The 23,809-nt window shown below is 43.8% G+C and overlaps 1 protein-coding gene across 1 annotated transcript in view; it reads right to left on the bottom strand.

Annotated features, from left to right (window-relative positions):
- LOC100136647 (vascular endothelial growth factor receptor kdr-like) overlaps nt 1–23,809 on the bottom strand; it is a 90,164-nt gene that overhangs the window by 33,359 nt on the left and 32,996 nt on the right. The window contains exons 12-22 of the mRNA XM_021583881.2: nt 18,518–18,626; nt 17,083–17,370; nt 16,665–16,811; nt 15,145–15,273; nt 13,975–14,081; nt 5,536–5,659; nt 4,888–4,992; nt 2,146–2,259; nt 1,876–1,964; nt 1,519–1,672; nt 276–373 (exon numbers count right to left, since the gene is read on the bottom strand). Of these exons, the coding sequence (XP_021439556.2) occupies nt 276–373; nt 1,519–1,672; nt 1,876–1,964; nt 2,146–2,259; nt 4,888–4,992; nt 5,536–5,659; nt 13,975–14,081; nt 15,145–15,273; nt 16,665–16,811; nt 17,083–17,370; nt 18,518–18,626 (1,464 nt within the window). The remainder of the gene's footprint in view (nt 1–275; nt 374–1,518; nt 1,673–1,875; nt 1,965–2,145; nt 2,260–4,887; nt 4,993–5,535; nt 5,660–13,974; nt 14,082–15,144; nt 15,274–16,664; nt 16,812–17,082; nt 17,371–18,517; nt 18,627–23,809) is intronic.

The raw sequence follows: 23,809 nt of genomic DNA, 5'->3' as shown, positions 1-23,809 counted from the left end.
CTCGCAGAGCTTGTGACAGACCTTTAAATCTGAATGAGTTTTAGACTGATTATAGCCAATAGACTCGCAAGGAACATAGTGTTCTATGAATAAAATATGTGAACAAAACAACTTCCCCAGCTGTCAAAATACAACAGCCTTTTATTAAATCTAAAGTCAACTGGACTGAATAAAGCTTTATAAACTGGTATTAGATTAATACCCAACATGTGTGTCACAAGACTACCTTTAGCAAAGTATTTTGATAGCGTAATTTGCCTGGAGGAGGTGCATACCTTGCGTGAAGCCAGGAACTCCATGCCTTTTGCAACTTGGAAAATGTAGCAAATCAAATCTTCCATTGTCAGCACTCTCTTGTACAGATCCTCTGGCTCTGAGGGTAAAACGGAACATAAAGTGGAAATGAATACAAACTATTTTCATGAACGTGATTTAGTACGGTGTAACGCGTACAGTGAGCTCCAAACGTTTTGGCATGAAATGATATGATACAATGACTATGAGGTTAAAGTGCAGACTGTCAGATTTTATTTGATGGTTTTTTCTTTATCCATATTAGGTGAACCGTTTAGAATTGACAGCACTTTTTGTACATAGTCCCCCATTTTAATGGAGCAAAAGTATTGGGACAAATTCACATATATGTCTATCAAAGTAGACAAAAGTTAAAATTAAACATTGAAATATAAAAATAAATAATAAATAAATTGGTTCCACAGTCCTAGAACGCAATTATAAAATTTTTCACATCAAGCTTGTGACTTTACCATTTTTTATGCATTTGCAGTTTGTTTTGGTTGTGTTTCAGATTATTTTGTGCCCAATGGAAATTAATGGTAAATAATCTATTGTGTCATTTTGAAGTCACTATTATTGTAAATAAGAATATACTTCTACACTAATGTGGATGCTACCCTTATTACGGATAATCCTGAATGAATCGTGAAAAATGGTGAGTGAGAAAATTACAGAGGCATAAATATCATACCCACCCAAAAATGCTAACCTCCCCTGTTATTGTCATGGTGAGAGGTTAGCATGTCTTGGGGGTATGATACAAAATGATAACCTCCCCTGTTATTGTCATGGTGAGAGGTTAGCATGTCTTGGGGGTATGATACAAAATGATAACCTCCCCTGTTATTGTCATGGTGAGAGGTTAGCATGTCTTGGGGGTATGATATAAAATGCTAACCTCCCCTGTTATTGTCATGGTGAGAGGTTAGCATGTCTTGGGGGTATGATATAAAATGCTAACCTCCCCTGTTATTGTCATGGAGCAGGCAAACAGTCAGGACAGAGGAGGATGTCAACAGAGGCCTCCTCCTCCACTCCTCCTTTTACTCTCAGCCCGGGGTTCCTGTCCTATCGATTTAATTTATGAATAGGAGGAGGAAACGTCCTATCAGGCCCAGGGAAGAAAACAATCAGGGGGCATGGGAGTGTGGGTGGAGGTGAGAGGGAAGGGTGAAGGGGGCGGTGAGGGGAAGGAAGACGCTGTTGGCTCATTTAGTTTACCTTCCTCCTCTTCCTCTGAGTCGCAGTAGCTCTTATCTTCCACAAAGCCGGAGCTGGCCGAGCTTCCGGTGCTGGCCACGCTCTCCAGGCGCCGCTTGATGAGCTCGCTTAGGTCACAGCCCGACCCCGACGTCACCACCTTACCGTCCTGGCTCTGACATACGAGACACACACCAGATCAAAGATACAGATGCAAACCTTGAGTCACTTTAGAAAACGGTTCTTCTGACAATCTGGGGTTTTCCTATTAGGTTGAGAAATGTACAGAACCATGAAGGTTTTGACAGCTAAGTAGACTAAATCATGAAGGCTTTTGATTTGATGAGAAAGCAGGATTTCTGAAAGCTGCTGATTTACCTTATAAACGATGAAATCAGCCCTCTTGCTTCTCAAGTAGTTTGACAAGTTTCCATATTTGCAGTACTCCACTATCATCATCAATGGACCTGAGAAAAAAGACGCACGGAATTCAAAGAAGATTCCAGATAAGTAATGATTCATAAACAGTCAAAACAGGATTTTCTCTGAGATTCCATCATTTTATAAACATACTTCACAAATTGCATGCAGGGCATACAGTGTGACTAAGTTTAAACATAAGAGTTAACCCTGTCCTCTCTCTCTCACCTCCAGGCTTGGTGCAGGCTCCCAGCAGGTTGACCACGTTCAGATGATGACCAATGTGGATCAGGATCTTCAGCTCCGACATCAGAGCCTTGCGCTCATTTGTCGTAGCTCCTCCTGTTTCAACATAAACACAGACTATTTACAGGGATGAAGGTTAAATGTACATGTCCCATTGCGGGGATACTGTTTCATACTCCACAAAAGAGTGGATGTATTTTGGACTTTAAATGAAAGTGTCATATAAATTCTTTATCTTCGTTTGAGATTACGCCAACTGATGTACGTTCCTGGACGTCTGGAAACCAAACAGTATAGATGGAAAATAAAGAACAGATTTTTACGCATGCGGAGGAGATTTTAGATAGGCAAGACATTTTTCACATAAGGTAATATGATTATCTGCATGAGAACATTCAATGTGCAAGGTGAAGATGGTATGCAACGATGGACAGCGGGAAATAAATGAAGTCAACATGGGAATATATAGGACTTACAACACAAACATCAGCATTCTCTAACATCTAATTAGATGCTCGCATACATGAGGGAACAACCTAAAGCACAGCCATACATTACATCACAATAAACACTGCAGCACACATGGAGAGTCAATATGACAGTAACATTATTTTTTTCCCAGAATATAAAATGCTGTTTTGTTTCTCAGTTGTATAGCTAGTCTACACATAATATAAGAGGCCGATATCTTGGTCAGAAATGCTATGAGGTCAGAGGGAGGGATTTATTTAATCACGTAAACTAAACACTACCAGAGTGACTCATACTTTTTTGGGGGGGGGCATCGACGCCAAGACTAACGGTCCCTCTAAACCTCTCAGTAACATTGATCTCAAAGACTGTGGAATACCAACTAGCCTAATGCGTCCAATGTGCCTGTGTAATGTCTCGCTCTTCTTTTATCTGAAAAGCTCATCTGGACACAGGTGGTTGGAGTTAGCAACGGTACCAATAATGTCCCTAACTGATAAACAGAATGAAAACATTGACTGAACAAAATGGTGTTGCAAAATAATCTTGCTCTCAGCCATCACTGACTCCCTGGATGTGGTTTAATCTAACAGGGATTTTGGGCGATTTAAATAATGAATCAACGACTTGAATTTAAAAAATGAATGGCGAACGTTCGATGACCAAATTACCAAAAAAACGGAGGGGGAAAACGACCAAATCGCCCTCTAGTGGCCTCATGGGTGGAAGGTTATTCATATTTTCCATAATTGCATAATTAATAAACATGTTATATTCTTCTGTAATATTGGGATGCAAACTCAAAATGGAATACTTTGAAACGCTGTATCTGACATGGTACAGGTGTCTTCTTTTTAAAGCCCATAACCATGTGTGTGAGGTGTATACTTTATTTGTTTAGGACTACCAAGAAAAACTCTGTGTGACCCTGATTTAGCCCACTGCAGTAAAAGGTTTTAAACAATGAATCAATTACTTGAATTTAAATAACGAATGGAAAACTTGTGAATTGTGGGACTGTACTTCTGCTCTGTCTCATTTTGGCTCATCACAGTGGTCCCAGCCTGCTCTGGAAGCTGGAGCTGACTGACGCTGAGTCTCAAACCACACTGCACGGAGGGTCAGTTTAGGGAAGTGAGCTGCTTTTCATTATGTTTGACCTGGGGGGGGCTGGAGTAGAGCAGTAGAGCAGCGGAGCAGCAGCCGGCCTGGTGAGTTTGGTTCCTCCATGATTAATGGAAAGAGATGATTAATGCTTAAACACTGACAGAAATATCTAACAAATGGCCTGATTTATCATCCCCATGTAGCTAGATGTTTCACAACACCATCAGTATCCATCTGTGGCCCCATTACTCTACAGAGTTATAGTTGAATATCCTAACAGAACCCGGAGGAAAGTTAGTTGGACCACATCAACCCTAAGGGGATACAGTCAGTGTCAGTGATATTGGGCTGAAATGTTTATTCTGCTAAGATCACTAGGTAAAATTCCTTGGACAGTCTCCCCCCCTTCTCTCGGAGTCTCTCTCCTTCTGCATTGCTTTTTACTGCTTTTTACTCAATTGTTGATGGGATAAATATGCTCTGCCAGATTTAGAAAGACTGAAATGTGACCATAATTTATGGTGACCATAAATCATATGTGGGAAGCAGGTGTGTGTGTGTGGGGAGGGGGGGGGGGGGGGGGGGGGGGGGGTTGTTTCCAATTGTTTGTGTATCTCCAAAGCATCTGGGTTACAATTATTAATAAGCACTTTTATTTTTCTAACCTTTATTTGACAACTTTTAGTTTTTTACACTTTTAAACTTTGCAATCACTAACACCAAGTGGAATGCTATCCTGATTCCTGTCATAGCTGTAGACTGTCATCCTCATCAGGGACACCAAGGTCTCAGGCAGCCAACGCACGCCTCCTTTGAACAAATAGCCTGTGCGCGACTGTTAATTACACGCACATGTGCTAGCACAGCTTTTGAATTCATATCATGCGCGAGAAACCAAATTGTCTGCTGAAATGACAGATGGCTGTTTTACATCTGTTACACCCAAAACAATGGATATTGTGTTTGTATTTGGCGAGAAGCACCTTTATCAGTACCATTTCCACCAGGTGTGAGCGAAAGGAAGCTATGTGGAAAACAGCCTGTATGACGTTTCAACGTGGTTTTTCAACAGAAGTGCACATGAGAGTAAATTAGCATATATAACATGTTCAGATTAAAGTCTTGATAATAATGTTTCTTCAATACCTTTCAGCATTTTGACGGCCACAGTCTTGCAGGTCGAGAGCTTGTCAATCCCAAAAGCAGAGGCCTCCACCACTTTCCCGAATGCTCCATGGCCCAGAGTTTTGCCTGGGACAGAGAGCGAGAGAGAGAGAGAGAGAGAGAGAGAGAGGGGGGCCAGTGGGTTACAATAGGTCTACATGTAAATGAAAGTGGCTGGCCCCTGGGGAGTAGTAAATCTGGTTGGGTTCTCTATCAGGGAAATTATGGGTAATTAAAACAACCTGCTGAGGTTCTGACCACTGGGCCCGTGAAGCGCTCCTCCAGGGGATTTATAGTGCCGTTAAGACCAGGTGACAGTGGAGGGTCGCTGATGAGCAACGACACTACACCCTCTTCACAGGGGGGTGTCACCTCTGCCACATACCATCCTCTCTGGCACTAGATTTCAATGTAATGGGCAAACAGGGTCACACAGTTTAAGAGGACCCAGATGGGTGCCACATTATCAACATCACATTGACCTGTGGATGTGAAATGTAGGCTGGACAAGTAAATACGCTTACAGTAGGTGCCAATTCATGGTGCGTATAGGCCTTTGAGTTACAGCGTGGTCATGGTGAGTGACTTCTTAGACTGTACCAGTGCTGTATGCTGTAGTAAGGTACTCACCCAGTCTGAGGCGGTCTCGGGGAAACTCCCATTTGCTGCCATCGTACTGCAGGCGTTCACACTGCTCGTCCAGAGGACACTCGTCTGGGTCGATGATGATGGATGGACCCATCATGTAGTCCGGCTGGAAGGGGGGAGAATAAAATTAAATGTAATAGAATATAATAAAATGGTGATGGAGCGCATTGTGCAGTAAGTATGTTAACTAAAAGACAAGAACACATGCTCTACTATCACTGTTAACATCAATATACTATTACGGAAACTATTCAAATCAAATCAACGTTTATTTGTCACATGCACAGAATACAACAGGTGTAAACCATTCAGAGAAAAACTTTCCCGCCAAAAAATAAAATCCAGAATAGAATCTAAAAAAGCATGGACAGGGCCTCCCGGGTGGCACAGTGGTCTAGGGCACTGCATCGCAGTGCTAGCTGTGCCACCAGAGACTCTGGGTTCAAGCCCAGGCCCTGTCGCAGCCGGCCACGACCCGGGAGGTCCATGGGGCGACGCACAATTGGCCTAGCGTCGTCCGTGTTAGGGAGGGTTTGGCCGGTAGGGATATCCTTGTCTCATCGCGCACTAGCGACTCCTGTGGCGGGCCGGGCGCAGTGCACACTAACTAGGTCGCCGGGTGCACGGTGTTTCCTCCGTGCACCGGGTTGGATGCACGCTGTGTTAAGAAGCAGTGCGGCTTGGTTGGGTTGTGTTTTCAGGCTTTCGACCTTCGTCTCTCCCAAGCCCGTACGGGAGTTGTAGCGATGAGACAAGATAGTAACTCTTAACAAATGCATACTACGAAATTTAAAGCATGGACAGGTGGTGCAGTGGTCCAAGGCCCTGCATGGCAGTGCTAGCTGTGCCACGACCGGGAGAGGGTTTGGATGTACTAGCACTAGCAACTCCTGTGGCGTGCCGGGCGAAGTGCACGCTGACATGGTCGCCAGGTGCACAGTGTTTCCTCCGACACATTGGTAACGGCTGGCTTCCGGGTTAAGTGGGCCTCTCACGAGTCCGTACGGGAGTTGCAGCGATGAGACAAGACTGTAACAACCAAACATATTTTCCAGATGTTAAATGCTTACGTTCTTAGCTCCAACAGTACAGTAATATCTAACAATACAAAACAATACACGCCAATCCACAAAAGATAAAGAAACAAATGAAATTTTCTACATGTATTAGAACGAGCGATGTCAGAATATAAATACAGTATACTGTATATGTACGGAGCATTCGGAAAGTATTCAGACCCTTTGAATTTTTCCACATTTTGTTACATTCGAAGGAATAGTCTGTAGAGCTCTGAGACAGGATTGTGTCGAAGCACAGATCTGGGGAAGGGTACCAAAAAATGTCTGCAGCATTGAATGTCCCAAAGAACACAGCGGCCTCCATAAACTGGTAGAAGTTTGGAGCCACCAAGACTCTTCATAGAGCTGGCCGCCTGGCCAAACTGAGCAATTGGAGGAGAAGGGCGGTGACCAAGAACCGATGGTCACTCTGACAGAGCTCCAGAGTTCCTCTGTGGAGAAGGGAGAACCTTCCAGAAGGAGAACCATCTCTACAGAACTCCACCAATCAGGCGTTTATGGTAGAGTGGCTAGAAGGATGTCACTCCTCAGTAAAAGGCACATGACAGCCCGCTTGGAGTTTGCCAAAAGTCACCTAAGACTCTCAGACCATGAGAAACAAGATTCTCTGGTCTGATGAAACCAAGATTGAACTCTTTGGCCTGAATGCCAAGGAAACCTGGCACCATCCCTATGGTGAAGCATGGTGGTGGCAGCATCATGCTGTGGGGATGTTTTTCAGCGGCATGGACTGGGAGACTAGTCAGGAACGAGGGAAAGATGAACGGAGCAAAGTACAGAGAGTTCTTTGATGAAAACCTGCTCCAGAGCGCTCAGGACCTCAGACTGGGTCGAAGGTTTACCTTCCAACAGGACAATGATCCTAAGCACACAGCCAAGACAATGCAGGAGTGGCTTCGGGACAAGTCTCAATGTCCTTGAGAGGCCCAGCCAGAGCCGGGACTTGAACCCGATCGAACATCTCTGGAGAGACATGAAAATAGCTGTGCAGTGACTCTCCCCATCCAACCTGACAGAGCTTGAAGATCTGCAGAGAAGAATGGGAGAAACTCCCCAAATACAGGTGTGCCAAACTTGTAGTGTCATACCTAAGAAGACTCAAGGCTGTAATCACTGTCAAAGGTCCTTCAACAAAGTACTGAGTAAAGGGTCTGAATACTTACGTAAATGTGATATTTTTTTATATATTTTTTTAACTTTGTCATTATGGTGTATTGTGTGTAGATTGAAGATAACATATACAGTTGAATTCGGAAGTTTACATGGACTTAGGTTGAGTCATTAAAACTAATTTTTCAACCTTTACACAAATTTCTTGTTAACAAACTATAGTTTTGGCAAGACGGTTAGGACATTTACTTTATGCATGACACAAGTAATTTTTCCAACAATTGTTTACACACAGATAATTTCACTTATAATTAATTGTTTCACAATTCCAGTGGGTCAGAAGTTTACATACACTAAGTTGACTGTGCCTTTAAACAGCTTGGAAAATTCCAGAAAATGATGTCATGGCTTTAGAAGCTTCTGATAGGCTAATTTACATAATTTGAGTCAATTGGAGGTGTACCTGTGGATGTATTTCAAGGCCTACCTTCAAACTCAGTGCCTCTTTGCTTGACATCATGGGAAAATCAGAAGAAATCAGCCTGGTTCATCCTTGGGAGCAATTTCCAAACACCTGAAGGTACCACGTTCATCGTTTACAAACATTAGTACGCAAGTATAAACACCATGGGACCACGCAGCCGTCATACCGCTCAGCGAGGAGATGCGTTCTGTCTCCTAGAGATGAACATACTGTGGTGCAAAGAGTGCATTTCAATCCCAGAACAACAGCAAAGGACCTTGTGAAGATGCTGGAGGAAACAGGTACAAAAGTGTATCTATATCCACAGTAAAACAAGTCCTATATTGACATATCCTGAAAGGTCGCTCAGCAAGGAAGAAGCCACTGCTCCAAAACCACCATAAAAAGCCAGACTACGGTTTGCAACTGCACATGGAGACAAAGATCGTACTTTTTGGAAAAATGTCCTCTGGTCTGTTAAAACAAAAATAGAACTGTTTGGCCATAATGACCATCGTTATGTTTGGAGGGGGAAGCACGGGGGTGGCAGCATCATGTTGTGGGGGTGCTTTGCTGCAGGAGGGACTGGTGCACTTCACAAAATAGATGGCATCATGAAGCGGGAAATTATGTGGATATATTGAAGCAACATCTCAAGACATCAGTCAGGAAGTTAAAGCTTGGTTGCAAATGGGTCTTCCAAATGGACAATGACCCCAAGCATACTTCCAAAGTTGTGGCAAATTGGCTTAAGGACAACAAAGTCAAGGTATTGGAGTGGCCATCACAAAGCCCTGACCTCAATCCCATAGCAAATATGTGGGTAGAACTGAAAAAGCATGTGTGAGCAAGGAGCCCTACAAACCTGACTCCGTTACACCAGCTCTGTCAGGAGGAATGGGCCAAAATTCACCCAACTTATTGTGGGAAGCTTGTGGAAGGCTACCCGAAACGTTTGACCCAAGTTAAACAGTTTAAAGGCAATGCTACCAAATACCAATTGAGTGTATGTAATCTAATGTAATCTTCTGACACACTGGGAATGTGATGAAATAAATAAAGGCTGAAATAAATCCTTCTCTATACTATTATTCGGACATTTCACATTCTTAAAATAAAGTGGTGATCCTAACTGACCTAAGACGGGGACTTTTTACTAGGATTACATGTCAGGAATTGTGAAACAGTTTACATGTATTTGGCTGAGGTGTATGTAAACTTCCGACTTCAACTGTACATATAAAGTGGGTAAAACAGTTTGCAAACATTATTAAAGTAACCAGTGTTCCATAACTATGTACTATGTACAGCCTCGAAGGTGCAGGTAGGGTACCAGGTCGTAGCAAGGTAGTAACAATGACTAAGATCAGGGCAGGTTACTGAGCGGAGGCTGACTAGTGATGACTATTTAACAGTCTGATGGCCTGGAGGTAAAAGCTGTTTTTCAGTCTCTCGGTCCCAGCTGTGATGTACCTGTACGGTCTCCTCCTTATAGATGGTAGCAGGTGAACAGGCCGTGGTTCGTGTGGCTGAGGTCCTTGATGAACTTTTTGGCCTTCCTGTGAAACTGGGTGCTGTAGATGTTCTTGAAGGCAGGTCGGCAGTGTGCCCCTGGTGATGCGTTGGGCAGATCGCACCACCCTCTAGAGAACCCTGCGGTTGTGGACGGTACAGTTGTCGTACCAGGCAGTGATACAGCCCGGGAGGATGCTCTCAATGGTGCATCTGTAGACGTTTGTGAGGGTCTTAGTGGCCAAACCAAATTTTTTCAGCGTCCTGAGGTTGAAGAGGTGTTGTTGCGCCTTCTTCACCACACTGTCTGTGCGGGTGGATGATTTCAAGTTGTCAGTGAAATGTACACGAGGAACTAGAAGCTTTTCATCCTTTCCATAGGTGTGGCTGAGGGTGCCCTCCTCCTTCTTTCTCCTGAAGTCTTCGATTAGCTCCTTCATTTTGTTGACATTGAGGGAGAGGTTATTTTCCTGGCACCACTCCGCCAGGGTTTCGTCGTTGTTGGTAATCAGGCCTACTACCACAGTTGTGTCGTCTTCAAACTTGATGATTGAGTTGGAGACGTTCGTGGCCATGCAATCATGGGTAAACAGGGAGTTCAGGAGGGGGCTGAGCATGCACCCCTGTGTGGCCCTCATGTTGAGGATCAGCATAGCGGCAGTGGTGTTGCCTACCTTTACCGCCTGCGGTCGGCCCATCAGGTAGTCCAGGACCCAGTTGCACAGGGAGGGGTTCAGACCCAGTGCCTTGAGATTAATGATGAGCTTGGAGGATACGATGGGGTTGAAGGCTGAGCTGTAGTCGATGAACAGCATTCTTACATAAGTGTTCCTCTTGTCCAGATGGGATAGGGCATTGTGCAGTGTAAAGGCGATTGCCTCATCCGTGGATCTGTTGGTGCGGTATGTAAATTGTAATCGATCTAGGGTGTAGGGTAAGGTGGAGGCAATATGATCCTTAACTAGCCTCTCAAAGCACTTCATGATGACAGAAATGAGTGCTACCGGTGATAGTAATTTAGTCAAATCAAAATCAAATCAAGTGCTTTCCTCAAAGCAGTCGAAGAAGGTGTTTAGCTTGTCCGGGAGCAACGCGTTCGTGACATGTCTAGCTTTCCCTTTATAATCCGTCTGTAGTCCCTGCCACATACGTCTCGAGTCTAAGCCGTTGAATTCGCTTTCTTTGGTAAGTGGTGACCATAGACTGGGATAGGGAGAGATGGCCAGAGGCGGTGGCTCGCGGCGGCGGCACTTTGTTTTCCTCGAAGTGAGCAAAGAAGGTGTTTAGCTTGTCTGGGAGCAAGGCGTCAGTGTCCGCAATGTGGCTAGGTTTCCCTTTATAATCCGTGATTGTCTGGAGTCCCTGCCACCTTTGTCTGAGCCGCTGAATTGCAACTCCACTTTGTCTCTGTACTGACGTTTTGCCTGTTTGATTGCCTTACTGAGGGCATAGCAGGACTGGTTGTACTTGTCCATGAGGGTGTGTGTGTGTGAAAGTGTTAGTGTCTGTGTCGTCAGTATATGTATGTGAGTGTGTATATGTGTGTGTGTGCGCGCGAGAATGAGAGTGTAAGTGTTCAGAATAATGCCGCTGTTTGTAACTTATTTTGTACATAATGTTGCTGCTACCGTCTCTTATGACCGAAAAGAGCTTCTGGACAACAGAACAGCGATTACTCACCTCGAACTGGACAAAGATTTTTCTTTAATGAATCCGACACGAAGGATAGACTGCTTTGTCAAGACCAGGCCCAAATCCCTGTCATTCACGTGAAGAAAAGACTGAGAAAAGGGGGGATGGGGGAGGGTACCTTGTGAGAATTCGCAGGCGAGTAGGTAAACCACCACTACCCTCCGTATTATTGGCCAACATGCAATCATTGGAAAATAAACTGGACGATCTACGATTAAGACTATCCCACCAACAGGACATTAAAAACTGTAATATCTTCTGTTTCACGAGACATGGCTGAGCACGAGACATCTAGCCGAGCTAAAGGCTAGAGCTGCCGTTTTCAAGGAGCGGGACACTAATCCAGACGCTTATAAATAATCCTGCTATGCCCTCAAATAGGCAAAGTGTCAATACAGGACTAAGATTGAATCCGACTACACCGGCTCTGTCGCTCGTCGGATGTGGCATGGCTTGCAAACTATTACAGACTACAAAAAACCCAGCTGCGAGCTGGCCAGTGACGCAAGCCTACCAGATGAGCTAAATGCCTTTTATGCTTGCTTCAAGTCAAGCAACACTGAAGCATGCAGGAGAGCATCATCTGTTACAGACAACTGTGTGATCACGCTCTCCATAGCCGATGTGAGCAAGACCTTTCAACGGGGCCATACGGATTACCAGGATGTGTACTCAAAGCATGCGCGGACCAACTGGCAAGTGTCTTCACTGACATTTTCAAGCTCTTCCTGACCGAGTCTGTAATACCTACATGTTTTAAACAGACCACCATAGTCCCTGTGCCCAAGGAAGCAAAGGTAACCTGCCTAAATGATTACCGCCTCGTAGCACTCACGTCGGTAGCCATGATGTACTTTGAAAGACTGGTCATGGCTCACAACAACACCATCATACCAGAAACTCCAGACCCACTCCAATTCGCATACCGCCCCAATAGATCCACAGATGACGCAATCTCAATCGCACTCCACACTGCCCTTTCCCACTTGGACAGAAGGAACACCTATGTGAGAATGCTATTCATTGACTACAGCTCAGCGTTCAACACCATAGAGCCCTCAAAGCTCATCAATAAGCCAAGGACCCTGGGACTAAACACCTCCCTCTGCAACTGGATCCTGGACTTCCTGACGAGTCGCCCCCAAGTAGTAAGGGTAGGTAACAACACATTCGCCACGCTGATCGTCAACACAGGGACCACTCAGGGGTGCGTGCTCAGTCCTCTCCTGTACTCCCTGTTCACCCATGACTGCCTGGTCAAGCACGATTCCAACACCCTCATTAAGTTTGCGATGACACAACAGTGGTCACTGACAACGATGAGACAGCCTATAGGGATGATGTCAGGGACCTGGAAGTGTGGTGCCAGGACAACAATCTCTCCCTCAATTTGACAAAGGAACAAGACAAAGGAACGAAGGAGCTGATTGTGGACTATAGGAAAAGGAGGGCTGTACAAGCCCCCATTAACATCGACAGGGCTGTAGTGGAGCAGGTTGAGAGTTTAAAGTTCCTTGGTGTCCACATCACCAATGAACAATCATGGTCCAAGCACACAAAGACAGTTGTGAAGAGGGTACAACAACACCTTTTCCCCCTCAGGAGACTGAAAAGATTTGGCATGGTTCCTCAAATCCTCAAAAGGTTCTACAGCTGCATCATCGAGAGCATCGGTTGCATCACCGCCTGGTATGGCAACTTCTCAGCATCTGACCGTAAGGTGTTACAGAGACTCCAGCTGCTACTCGCTGCTTATTATCTATGCATAGTCACTTTACCCCTACCTACATGTCCAAATTACCTCGACTAACATGTGCCCCCACACATTGACTCGGTACCGGTACCCCCTGTATATAGCCTCGCTATTGTTATGTAATTTTCTTGTTTTACTTTTTAATTTTTTTAACGTTATTTTATTTAGTAAATATTTTCTTAACTCTATTTCTTGAGCTGCATTGTTGGTTAAGGGCTTGTAAGAAAGCACTTCACGGTAGGTAGGGGTAAAGTGACTATTCACCTGTTGTATTCGGCGCATGTGACAAATACAACTTTATTTTATTATATTTGAAGTGTGTGTGAGTGTGTGGATAGAGACCTATAAGTGTGCATAGAGTCAGTGCAGATAGTCAGTGTGTAGGTAGCCATTGCTGAGCTATTCAGCAGTCTTATTGCTTGGAGACAGAAGCTGTCTCTGAACCTATTCTTTCTCAACATGCAGTACACAAGCACTTCTCCAATGTCAGGAAATGTGGAACTCGTAAACATAGAGATAAAATGATCCAAAGTAATTTGCATTTCACAAGAGAAATGACTCAGTGATGGCAGTTCGTGGAATTTGTATAACAAGATTGCTTCCACTCCTGAAACACATACAAAACCCTTAAAAATGTAGTGTGGGTGTTTGAATAGGTCTTGAGAAGAGCATTTTTTAAATGGCATGATGCTGCGGTGAGCAAAGTGCTCAGTGCAGTATCCAAACAGTTTACACTCTCAAATGTCTTCACAGTCAAGAAGAGTAAGAGACACTGGAGAACTAGCTGTGATTGCAGGGAGATCTCTTGTTACCTTCCTCAGCTTGCGGATGAAGAGGATCAGCATGAGCCAGAGGAAGGTGGCAGCAGCTCCTGTACACACCAGGACGATCACCTCAATGTTGGGCTTCCCCTCATCACCTGGAAGGAGACCACAGGAACCATTAGTCAACTGTTGTTGCATAAGGTGTTTTATATGCTTGTTGAATAATGAATACGATATGATAACTGGCAACACATATATACAGGGACATACACAACAGAGGAATGGTTTTGTTTGTATTACGACATATTAGACTAACATGACACTGACCTACTTATGCAGAACTTGAAAGTCCATTTTGCCAAGTGATTGCAAGGACGGGAATTAAACAACGCATTTCTCTGAAAGTTCTTCGTTTTTTGCTAGATTAACTCATTTCCGACAAGTTGGGTACGCACTAAAAGTCAAAACACACTCCATTGTTTATTTCTTAGTTTTTTTGGGGCTATGCATCCGACATTGTTGCACATTCATCTCACATTAAACTGTTTTCTTAACTATCCATCTCAACATTCACTGTCCTAGCCAGCTCACATTCATAAAGCTTTACGAAATTGTCAAATAGTTTTGATAGAGTAATGCCACATTTTTGACATTTTCTTCTAGTAATATAATGGATTGTGCTGACACTGGGGTTGGACGTTGAGGGAAATTGACATTTTTTAGGGGAACAGGAATTCATGTATGGTGCCAAGTCTAGTCGTCAGAATAAGTCACATGACCTTGTCCCCCCCCCCCCTCTCCCCCCTTCCTCCCAGTCTGTGTCATCATGTTTCCAGTCCCATGGTTCTTTAACGAGAGAACTTCTCCCCTGGCCGTGCCCACAGTCATTAGTGGGAACTCTTCACACACTTCTTGCAGGTCACGTCCCATGGGTGGGGACCTCAGAGCTCCATGAGCCCCCCCCAGCCAGTGGAGGAATTCGCTGGGCATTCTTGGCAGACTCTTGGCTTCTCTCTCTGGGGAGGGTTTTCATATTGAATCTGGCCAGAGCTATTTGTACTGGTGACAAGAAAACATAGCCCAGTTTTGCCAAGAGCTGTGATTGGTCCGGCTGTGGTTGTGCAGGTTGAGTTCAGGGTGTGTTTGGTCACTGGTGTGGTTAATGTACCTTAGTTAGATTCGTTGACCATGACGGAAATAAAGAGGTAAGTGACTCACCCACGACAGTGACGACAGCGCTGGCTTTCACACTCCCCTCATTGTTGCTGGCCAGACACTCGTACAAGCCCTCATCATCTTTCTTCACTCTCTCGATCGTCAGCACCCCATCCTCCCTCAGAGTAATACCTGGAACACAGCATGAAGTCTACAGCTCAGATTTTATGGAGAGAATTATAATAAAACACATTTTTGGGAGTGGGGGGGTATATACACAGTGGGGCAAAAAAAGTATTTAGTCAGCCACCAATTGTGCAAGTTCTCCCACTTAGAAAGATGGTACACTTCAACTATGACAGACAACATGAGAAAAAAAATCCAGAAAATCACATTGTAGGATTTTTAATGAATTTATTTGCAAATTATGGTGGAAAATAAGTATTGTACTGACATACAAGACCAAATTACAGGCCTCTCTCATCTTTTTAAGTGGGAGAACTTGCACAATTGGTGGCTGACTAAATACTTTTTTGCCCCACTGTATATATATATATATATATATATATATATATTTCACCCCATGCTTCCTGAAGCACCTCTCACAAGTTAGATTGGCTTAATGGGCACTTCTTACGTACCATACAGTCAAGCTGCTCCCACAATAGCTCAATAGGGTTGAGATCCGGTGACTGTGCTGGCCACTCCATTATAGACAGAATACCAGCTGGCTGCTACTTCCCTAAATAGTTATTGCATAGTTTGGAGCTGTGCTTTGGGTCATTGTCCTGATGTAGGAGGAAATTGGCACCAATTAAACACCGTCCACAGGGTATGGATTGGCGTTGCAAAATGGAGTGATAGCCTTCCTTCTTCAAGATACCTTTTACCCTGTACAAATCACCCACTTTACCACCAACAAAGCACCCCCAGACCATCACATTGCCTCCACCATGCTTGACAGAGGCGTCAAGCACTCCTCCAGCATCTTTTCATTTTTTCTGAGTCTCACAAATGTTCTTATTTGTGCTCCGAACACCTCAAACTTAGATTTGTCTAAATGGACAACAATACCTAGTCTTCTACTTCCAGCTTCAGCTCCCCTAAACCCCTCCCATCTATCTCTGAAGACCATCCAGTTTTGATTTATAATTGCCATATATCTTTCAACTGTGCTAGGATGTTTCACACAAGTTCTGAACCTTTCTATTCTCATAGTTTCGACAGATTGTACATTTGCTAAGAGTATTATTATATTGTTGATCGATTGACTGATTGATCACCCATCAGTGCAATTTGCAGAGTTAGCTCCATTTAATGTTTCAATTCTTCAGCCATTCCTGAACCTGTGACCAAAACAAGCTATATACGGGCAATACCAAAACAAGTGATCTAATGATTTTGCCTCTTCGCAGCAAAATCTGCAGAGCTGAGTTTGCATCCGCCATATACTGTATATAATATTCTATTATTTTCAAGAATTTTGTATAATAATTTAAATTGAAACACTAAAAGCAATGAGTAGGGCCCGACAATGGAAACCTCGGGGCCCCTAATCATGAGTCATTTCCAGCAGTTCTTACCTGGACCCTCCTGTACTGGTAACTTGTCTTTGTACCAGGTGATGTAGGGTGGCGGCATACCCAGGGCGTAGCAGGCCATAGTCAGAGTACTGCTGCTGTTTACATCCTGATTGGTCAGGTTCTGTCTCAGCCACGGCCTCTTCCTCTCTGCATCAACCACAGAAACATATCTGAATTAGATCACTCTGCTTTTCAAGACTTTCCCAGACAAACTCATCCCCCGACTGGGTTGCATAATCACGAGTGTGATTATATCCAGGAACAGTCACCTTTTACCAAAATGCGATGTAATACAACCATGTTGCTCTTAGAAAGAGTTGAGCAATACCCGTCTGACATGACAGTGGTGCGGCAATTACTGTTCTGATAGACCTCATTGATCACCCAGCAGGCAATGCTCCTCCTGTCTCCTACTCACCATCCACAGTCAGCACAGTCTGGACTATGACCCTCTTGCTGTGGAGGTTACCCGCCCAGCACTGGTAGCCTGTTGTGTGACTCCTGGACACGTTGTGCAGGGAGAGGGAGAGAGAGATAGCGTAGGGGCTGAGCTGCAGGGCTGTGATGTTGGCGGGGGTGACAGTGTAGTTCTGAGTGTTGTACCACTGCAGGTCTGTGTACAGGTACCGAGTGCCGCGACAAGTCAGAGTGACGTCATCACCCTCGATGGCAGTCTGGGGCTCGATGGCCAGGTGCTGAGGGTGATCTGGTGGGGGAGACGGGAAAAACACATTAGGTCATAAGGAGTGTTACAGCATTTTTCTTCCAGTATGTAAGTGGGTTACAAGAGCATCTATGTTACTACAACTCTCTTCTCACTAAGGGAGATAGACACATAGCATGAGATAGTCAGCTGACTGAAGCTGTCCTATCCTGGGAAAGTACATGTCTAAAACATCAAGCTGCACATCACCATGTTAGGAATTTCAAAATCACTGTGTTAATTGGAAGCAGGTTGGCGGTGTGCGGCGAGCGACGCTGATGGGCGGCCTACAGCTGTCCATTAGGAATCAGTCTGGGGGCCGGGCCTGAGGGGAGCCAGACTGCTCTGGGAAGCATTCTGTGTTCCGTAAAAGAAGACCGCTGTTATTACAATTCCGCCGTCCTCTTTTTCAGCAGCAATCCAGCACTCTCAGTCACCTCCACCTCAGGAATGGTGGTACATTGCAGTGCTTCTTCCTGAAAATGATCTTTATTCTTATCCGGGTCTTCAGAGTTTGGCATCATCAGCAGTGTCCCCAATCACAGTGTCACCACCATTCTCAATTCCAAACTACCATCAATCAGCTTTCAACTTCAAATCGTTCAGGTTTGTAATTTCTGAGGACAAAAATGATGACTGCTTGCATGGCCAGCCAGCTGATTTCTCTTGTCATTACACAACTGGACTAGATGAAATTTTAATTTCATCAACATTTGGAACTGTTCAGATACATATAACAAGTGAATTATGCAGCAGCAGGCTCAGAAAAGAAGATGAATGACCTGCCGGCGCTACAGTGAATGCTCAAAGCGGTTTTTAGACTGTAGCATATAGCTCAGGACGTTTGCCTCTTCCGTTCGGTCCTGAAGCCTGCCTGCTCCGGAGGAAGACGGTTTCAATTAATGTCCACCCGGAGCAGCCCTCCTTTTTACACAATACATCCTGTGCATTCTAGCGATCGCCTCGCGATCACAGTGCATATGTGTAAGTCATTGGAAACTAAACGTCATGTATGTTACAGTTATTCTGCACGCCTGGCACGTAGAAATAAAAAACAACCAGCATTTTGCCTTATGCTGTACAAAAAATCTCCAATGTTGTTCTTTCAACCAACTCCCCACGCTGTGTAGTGTTAGGTTGACCCACTTACCGTCCACATAGAAAATGGTTCTCAGTGTGCAGTTGCCAAGTTCATTCTCGGCCAAGCAGGAGTAGATCCCCGAGATGTGAGCCGCTCCCACCACTAGCGTACTCACAGTCTATGGAGGAGAGAGAATAAGTCAACCATTAGATCTACAGTACAGCCAGCGAATGTTGTACCTATCTGCTGTACATTTGTCTCCTGCAAAATAGATTTCACTTCAGTGAGATTAACCTGTATAAATAAAGCTTAATGAACATTTTTCCGATTGGCTTCAATATACAGTACCAGTAAAAAGTTTGGACACACCTACTCATTCAAGCATTTTTCTTTATTTTTACTATTTTCTAAGTTGTAGAATAATAGTGAAGACATCAAAACTATGAAATAACACATATGGAATCATGTATCAACCAAAAAAGTGTTAAACAACTCAAAATATATGTTATATTTGAGATTCTTCAAAGTAGCCACCCTTTGCCTTGATGACAGCTTTGCACACTCTTGGCATTCTCTCAACCAGCTTCATGAGGTGGACCTGGAATGCATTTCAATAAACAGGTGTGCCTTGTTAATTTGTGGAATTTATTTCCTTCTTAATGCGTTTGAGCCAATCAGTTGTGTTGTGATAAGGTAGGGGTGGTATACAGAAGACAGCCCTATTTGGTAAAATACCAAGTCCTTTTTATGGCAAGAACAGCTCAAATAAGCAAAGAGAAATGACAGTCCATCATTAGTTTAGGCATGAAGGTCAGTCAATCCAGAAAATGTCAAGAACATTGGAAAGTTTCTTCAAGTGCAGTCGCAAAAACCATCAAGTGCTATGATGAAACTGGCTCTCATGAGGACCGCCACAGGAATGGAAGACCCAGAGTTACCTCTGCTGCAGAGGATAAGGTCATTAGAGTTACCAGCATCAGAAATTGCTGCGCAAATAAATTCTTTACAGAGTTCAAGTAACAGACACATCTCAACATCAACTGTTCAGAAGAGACTGCTTGAATAAGGCCTATATGGTTGAATTGCTGCAAAGAAACAACTACAAAAGGACACCAATAAGAAGAAGAGACTTGCTTGGGCCAAGAAACACAAAATCTGTTCTTTGGTTCCAACCGCCGTGTCTTTGTGAGACGCAGAATAGGTGAATGGATGATCAGCGCATGTGTAGTTCCCACCGTGAAGCATGGAGGAGTTAAGATGGTGCTTTGCTGGTGACACTGTCAGTGATTTATTTAGAATTCAAGGCAGACTTAACCAGCATGGCTACCACAGCATTCTGCAGCGATACGCCATCCCATCTGGTTTATGCTTAATGGGACTATTATTTGTTTTTCAACAGGACAATGACCTAACACACCTCCAGGCTGTGTAAGGGCTATTTGACCAAAAAGGAGCATGATGGAATGCTGCATCAGATTACCTTATTGAACACTTTTTTGGTTACTACATGATTCCATATGTGTTATTTCATAGTTTTGATGTCTTCACTTTTATTCTACAATGTAGAAAATAGCAAAAAATAAAGATAAACCCTGGAATGAGTAGGTGTGTCCAAACTTTTGACTGGTACTGTACCTCAGAAGACTTTCCATCAACACCAGTGTGGTTATTTGCCATTAGCAGGTAGGTCAGAGGTCTGCCTTAAGCCTGTTTAATTCTCTTCAGTTAGTTCACATTAATGGAAGGATACATCTGGACTTTTTAAAACCTGCCGCGTCTCTCCTAGCAGCACCGCTCCCCAGAACGAGTGCCTGGCCCTCCATGTCATTTCCCGAAGAGCATTTACAATGCCACACTAGATTCTATCGCCGTTGGAGTGGAACCCATTTAACGGCTTAAGTAGACATAATAGTGAGTAAGATTTGGGCAAGGGGCCAGATCGCGTGGGGTTCTGTTTTGTGTTCAGAACGACATCTGTTTTCAGAGCAGCTACATCAAAGGTGCTGAATGTTGTAGCTGTATTGTCTAGGTGGTGTCAACTTCCTGGGTTTCTAGCGGCATTGTGCTCTGACCCTCAGAAACAGGGCTTTGGTCATGAGACTTGACTGTGTGTGACACATTTTCACTGTTTCAGTACGTTTTCAAAGTCCCAGCTCATATTGTGCACTGTTTAAACATCTTTGGAAGGAAAAGCTAGCTAAGTTGTTTAAAGTTGTGTTACGTTGTCTACCCTGAGTTGCTATGAAATTGGTCAGAGTATTGATGGAGTAGTTGTGTGGTGTTGCGTTTCTGCCATTACCAATGATAAATGTAACTTGATCTGGAAAACAGTTGTTTCAGAAAGTGCACTCTGTCCCTAAGTGGTGACTTGACCAGACGCACTGAGACCCTCTGAGTCCAGCCCTGCAGCCCTGACCAACACTTTACTCTCGTTCACGGGGCATGGCGATTTATGCGGGGTGACAGAGAGGAATTCACTCCCAACAAATCCCTCTCTTTTAAACTGCCGCTTGTTATCACTGACCCTTAGTCCTCACCCCTATAAAGCACCGGTGTTTGGGCCACAAGCGCTTGTAAATAAGGAGTGCCTCCCTATTTATGTCAAACAGAGATTGGTAGTGCTGGAAGTGAATGAGGTCTAGGCTCTCTATTACTACTTGTGTATGTATACAATTAGCATGATTCTAAATGCCATCAACCATGTATCATCAGCCGGGAGAAACGCCTTCATAAATCTCCCTTTAGGGTAAAGCAGGAGAAATACCATTTAATAAAAGTTTACTACACCAGTATAAGTGTTTGGGTAATGGCTAATTACCAGTATTTTCTTCACTGGTTGGTTTGCTTGTGCTGTTGAAATATTTATATGCTGACTGGATTTATGCCCCAATTTGACCCAGTGTGTTGGAACGGCTGTCTTTCAACTAATCCAATAGGCTTTTGGGGAAAGCAGTTGAGGCCTGCACTTAATTACGTTTGGGGTGAATGGTTTTGGTAACAAGCTCCCCTAGGATATGTGCTGCAATGTCTACAGTCTCCATGTTCAGCTTTGGGAACGCATGCCAAGATGTGGGCCATTTTTAGTGAGAGGAGATGTAACCATTACCTTCAGCTATACCATATTAATACAGATATGACAAAAACAATGAAAATAACATATTGTTCCAATTTCCAAACTTAGTTTCAATATTTTCAAATCAAATCAAATGTTATATGTCACATGCGCCGAATACAACAGGTGTACATCTTACCGTGAATTGCTTACTTACGAGCCCTTAACCAACAATGGAGTTCAAGAAAAATCGTTTTTACTAAATAAACTAAAGTGAAAAATCTAAAATCTAAAAGTAACACAAGAAAATTACTTAACAATAACGAAGCTATATACTAAGGGTACCGGTCCCGAGTCAATGTGCAGGGGTACAGGTTAGTCGAGGTAACTTGCAAAGTGACTATGCATAGATAATAAACAGCGAGTAGAGGCAGTGTAAATAGTCCGGGTGGCCATTTGATTAATTGTTCAGCAGTCTTACGGCTTGTGGGTAGAAACAGTTAAGGAGTGGTTTAGTCTTACACGGAAACCAAACCGGCTGCGCGAGTGCGCCATCGTGCATAAATGTATTTTGTCCCCCCACACCAAACGCGATCACGACACGCAGGTTAAAATATAAAAACAAACTCTGAACCAATGACATTCATTTGGGGACAGGTCGAAAAGCATTAAACATGTATGGCAATTTAGCTAATTAGCTTGCACTTGCTAGCTAATTTGTCCTATTTATCTAGCCTGGTGTTGCTAGCTAATTTGTCCTGGGATATAAACATTGAGTTGTTATTTTACCTGAAATGCACAAGATCCTCTACTCCGACAATGAATCCACACATAAAACGTCCAACCGAATCGTTTCTAGTCATCTCTCCTCCTTCCCGGCTTTTTCATCTTTGAACTTATATGGTGATTGGCATCTAAACTTTCATAGTATTACCACGACAACCGGAAAAACATTTAGTCTTTCAATCACCCACGTGGGTATAACCAATGAGGAGATGGTACGTGGGGACCTGCTTCTATAAACCAATGAGGAGATGGGAGTGGCAGGACTTGCAGTGTGATCTGCGTCAGAAATAGGAATGACTTCTATTTTAGCTCTTGGCAACGCAGACGCTTGTTGGCGCGCAAGCAGTGTGGGTGAAATAATTGAATAACATAGATTTCTACATTTATTTTGCAACGCTCGGGCACGTGACACTAGCGGTGTCGTCAGCCTACTAGGCTTCAGCGTATGTCATGATCGTCGTCGGAATGAGACCAAGGTGCAGCGTGGTGAGCGTACATTTTATTTTATTTGTTAAAATGTCACCAACAAAACAAGAAATAACAAAAACGACCGTGAAGCTTACAAAGGCTATAGTGCCCCTAACAAAGACAACTTCCCACAATGACAAAAGAGAAAAGGCTGCCTAAGTATGATTCCCAATCAGAGACAACAATAGACAGCTGTCCCTGATTGAGAACCATACCCGGCCAAAACATAGAAACACAAAAAACATAGAAATCCACCCAAATCACACCCTGACCAAAACAAATAGAGACATAAAAAGGCTCTCCAAGGTCAGGGCGTGACAGCGTATTTGTTTTCAGCGTATTACAGCTGATCTGTTCACAGGTCAGTGGAGTTAGGAGGGAACCTATAAAAGGTCAGTCTCCTCTGTCTGCACACGCATGGCTTGAGCCATATGGCTGTATTGTGCTATCTACACAGAGCTCCACAGCCCTCAGTGATCCAACAGACAATGATCCAGTGATGTCAGAATAAACGCTGCTCTCTGGCAGAGCAGGCAGAGCCTTGGCTGGAGCTTCAGGCCTAGCTTCTTTAGATCCAAGGACCTGCGTTTTGTCTGAGGGTGTTTTTCACTCCAGCAGGGTGAAATGAATGGTGTCTGTCAGTTGAAGGGCAAAACGAATGAACGACTCAGGAGAGCAGCCCTGAAGAGAGCCAAAATGATTTTTCTTCATGGCAGTTCTGGCGCTCGACTTGCTTTGACTATAATTGAAGGCTAAGGGGCTTCTTTTAATCAAAAGCAAATAATGACAGATTTGATGGTCTATTTGTTGCTGACTACTGTATATATGAATTGACTTGTGAGTTGCTTAAAAATGCCTGGCAGTTAAGACAGTGTATACAATAAAGTGGGATTCCTTGTCGTAAATATACCTACTAATATACAGTAAATGTCCTTTACCATATATTGCTTTCCCCCTATACATACTGTATTTTATACAACAATGTATAAATTAACTGTATTTACAATGTAGTGTAATATATTTCATTATTGACCCTTGTGACCTAAATAATTATG

Source organism: Oncorhynchus mykiss, chromosome 31, assembly GCF_013265735.2.
Source record: "Oncorhynchus mykiss isolate Arlee chromosome 31, USDA_OmykA_1.1, whole genome shotgun sequence".
Classification (NCBI taxonomy): domain Eukaryota; kingdom Metazoa; phylum Chordata; class Actinopteri; order Salmoniformes; family Salmonidae; genus Oncorhynchus; species Oncorhynchus mykiss.
The sequence above is the reverse complement of the archived record's forward strand: the minus strand, read 5'-3'. Positions and strand labels throughout refer to the sequence as shown.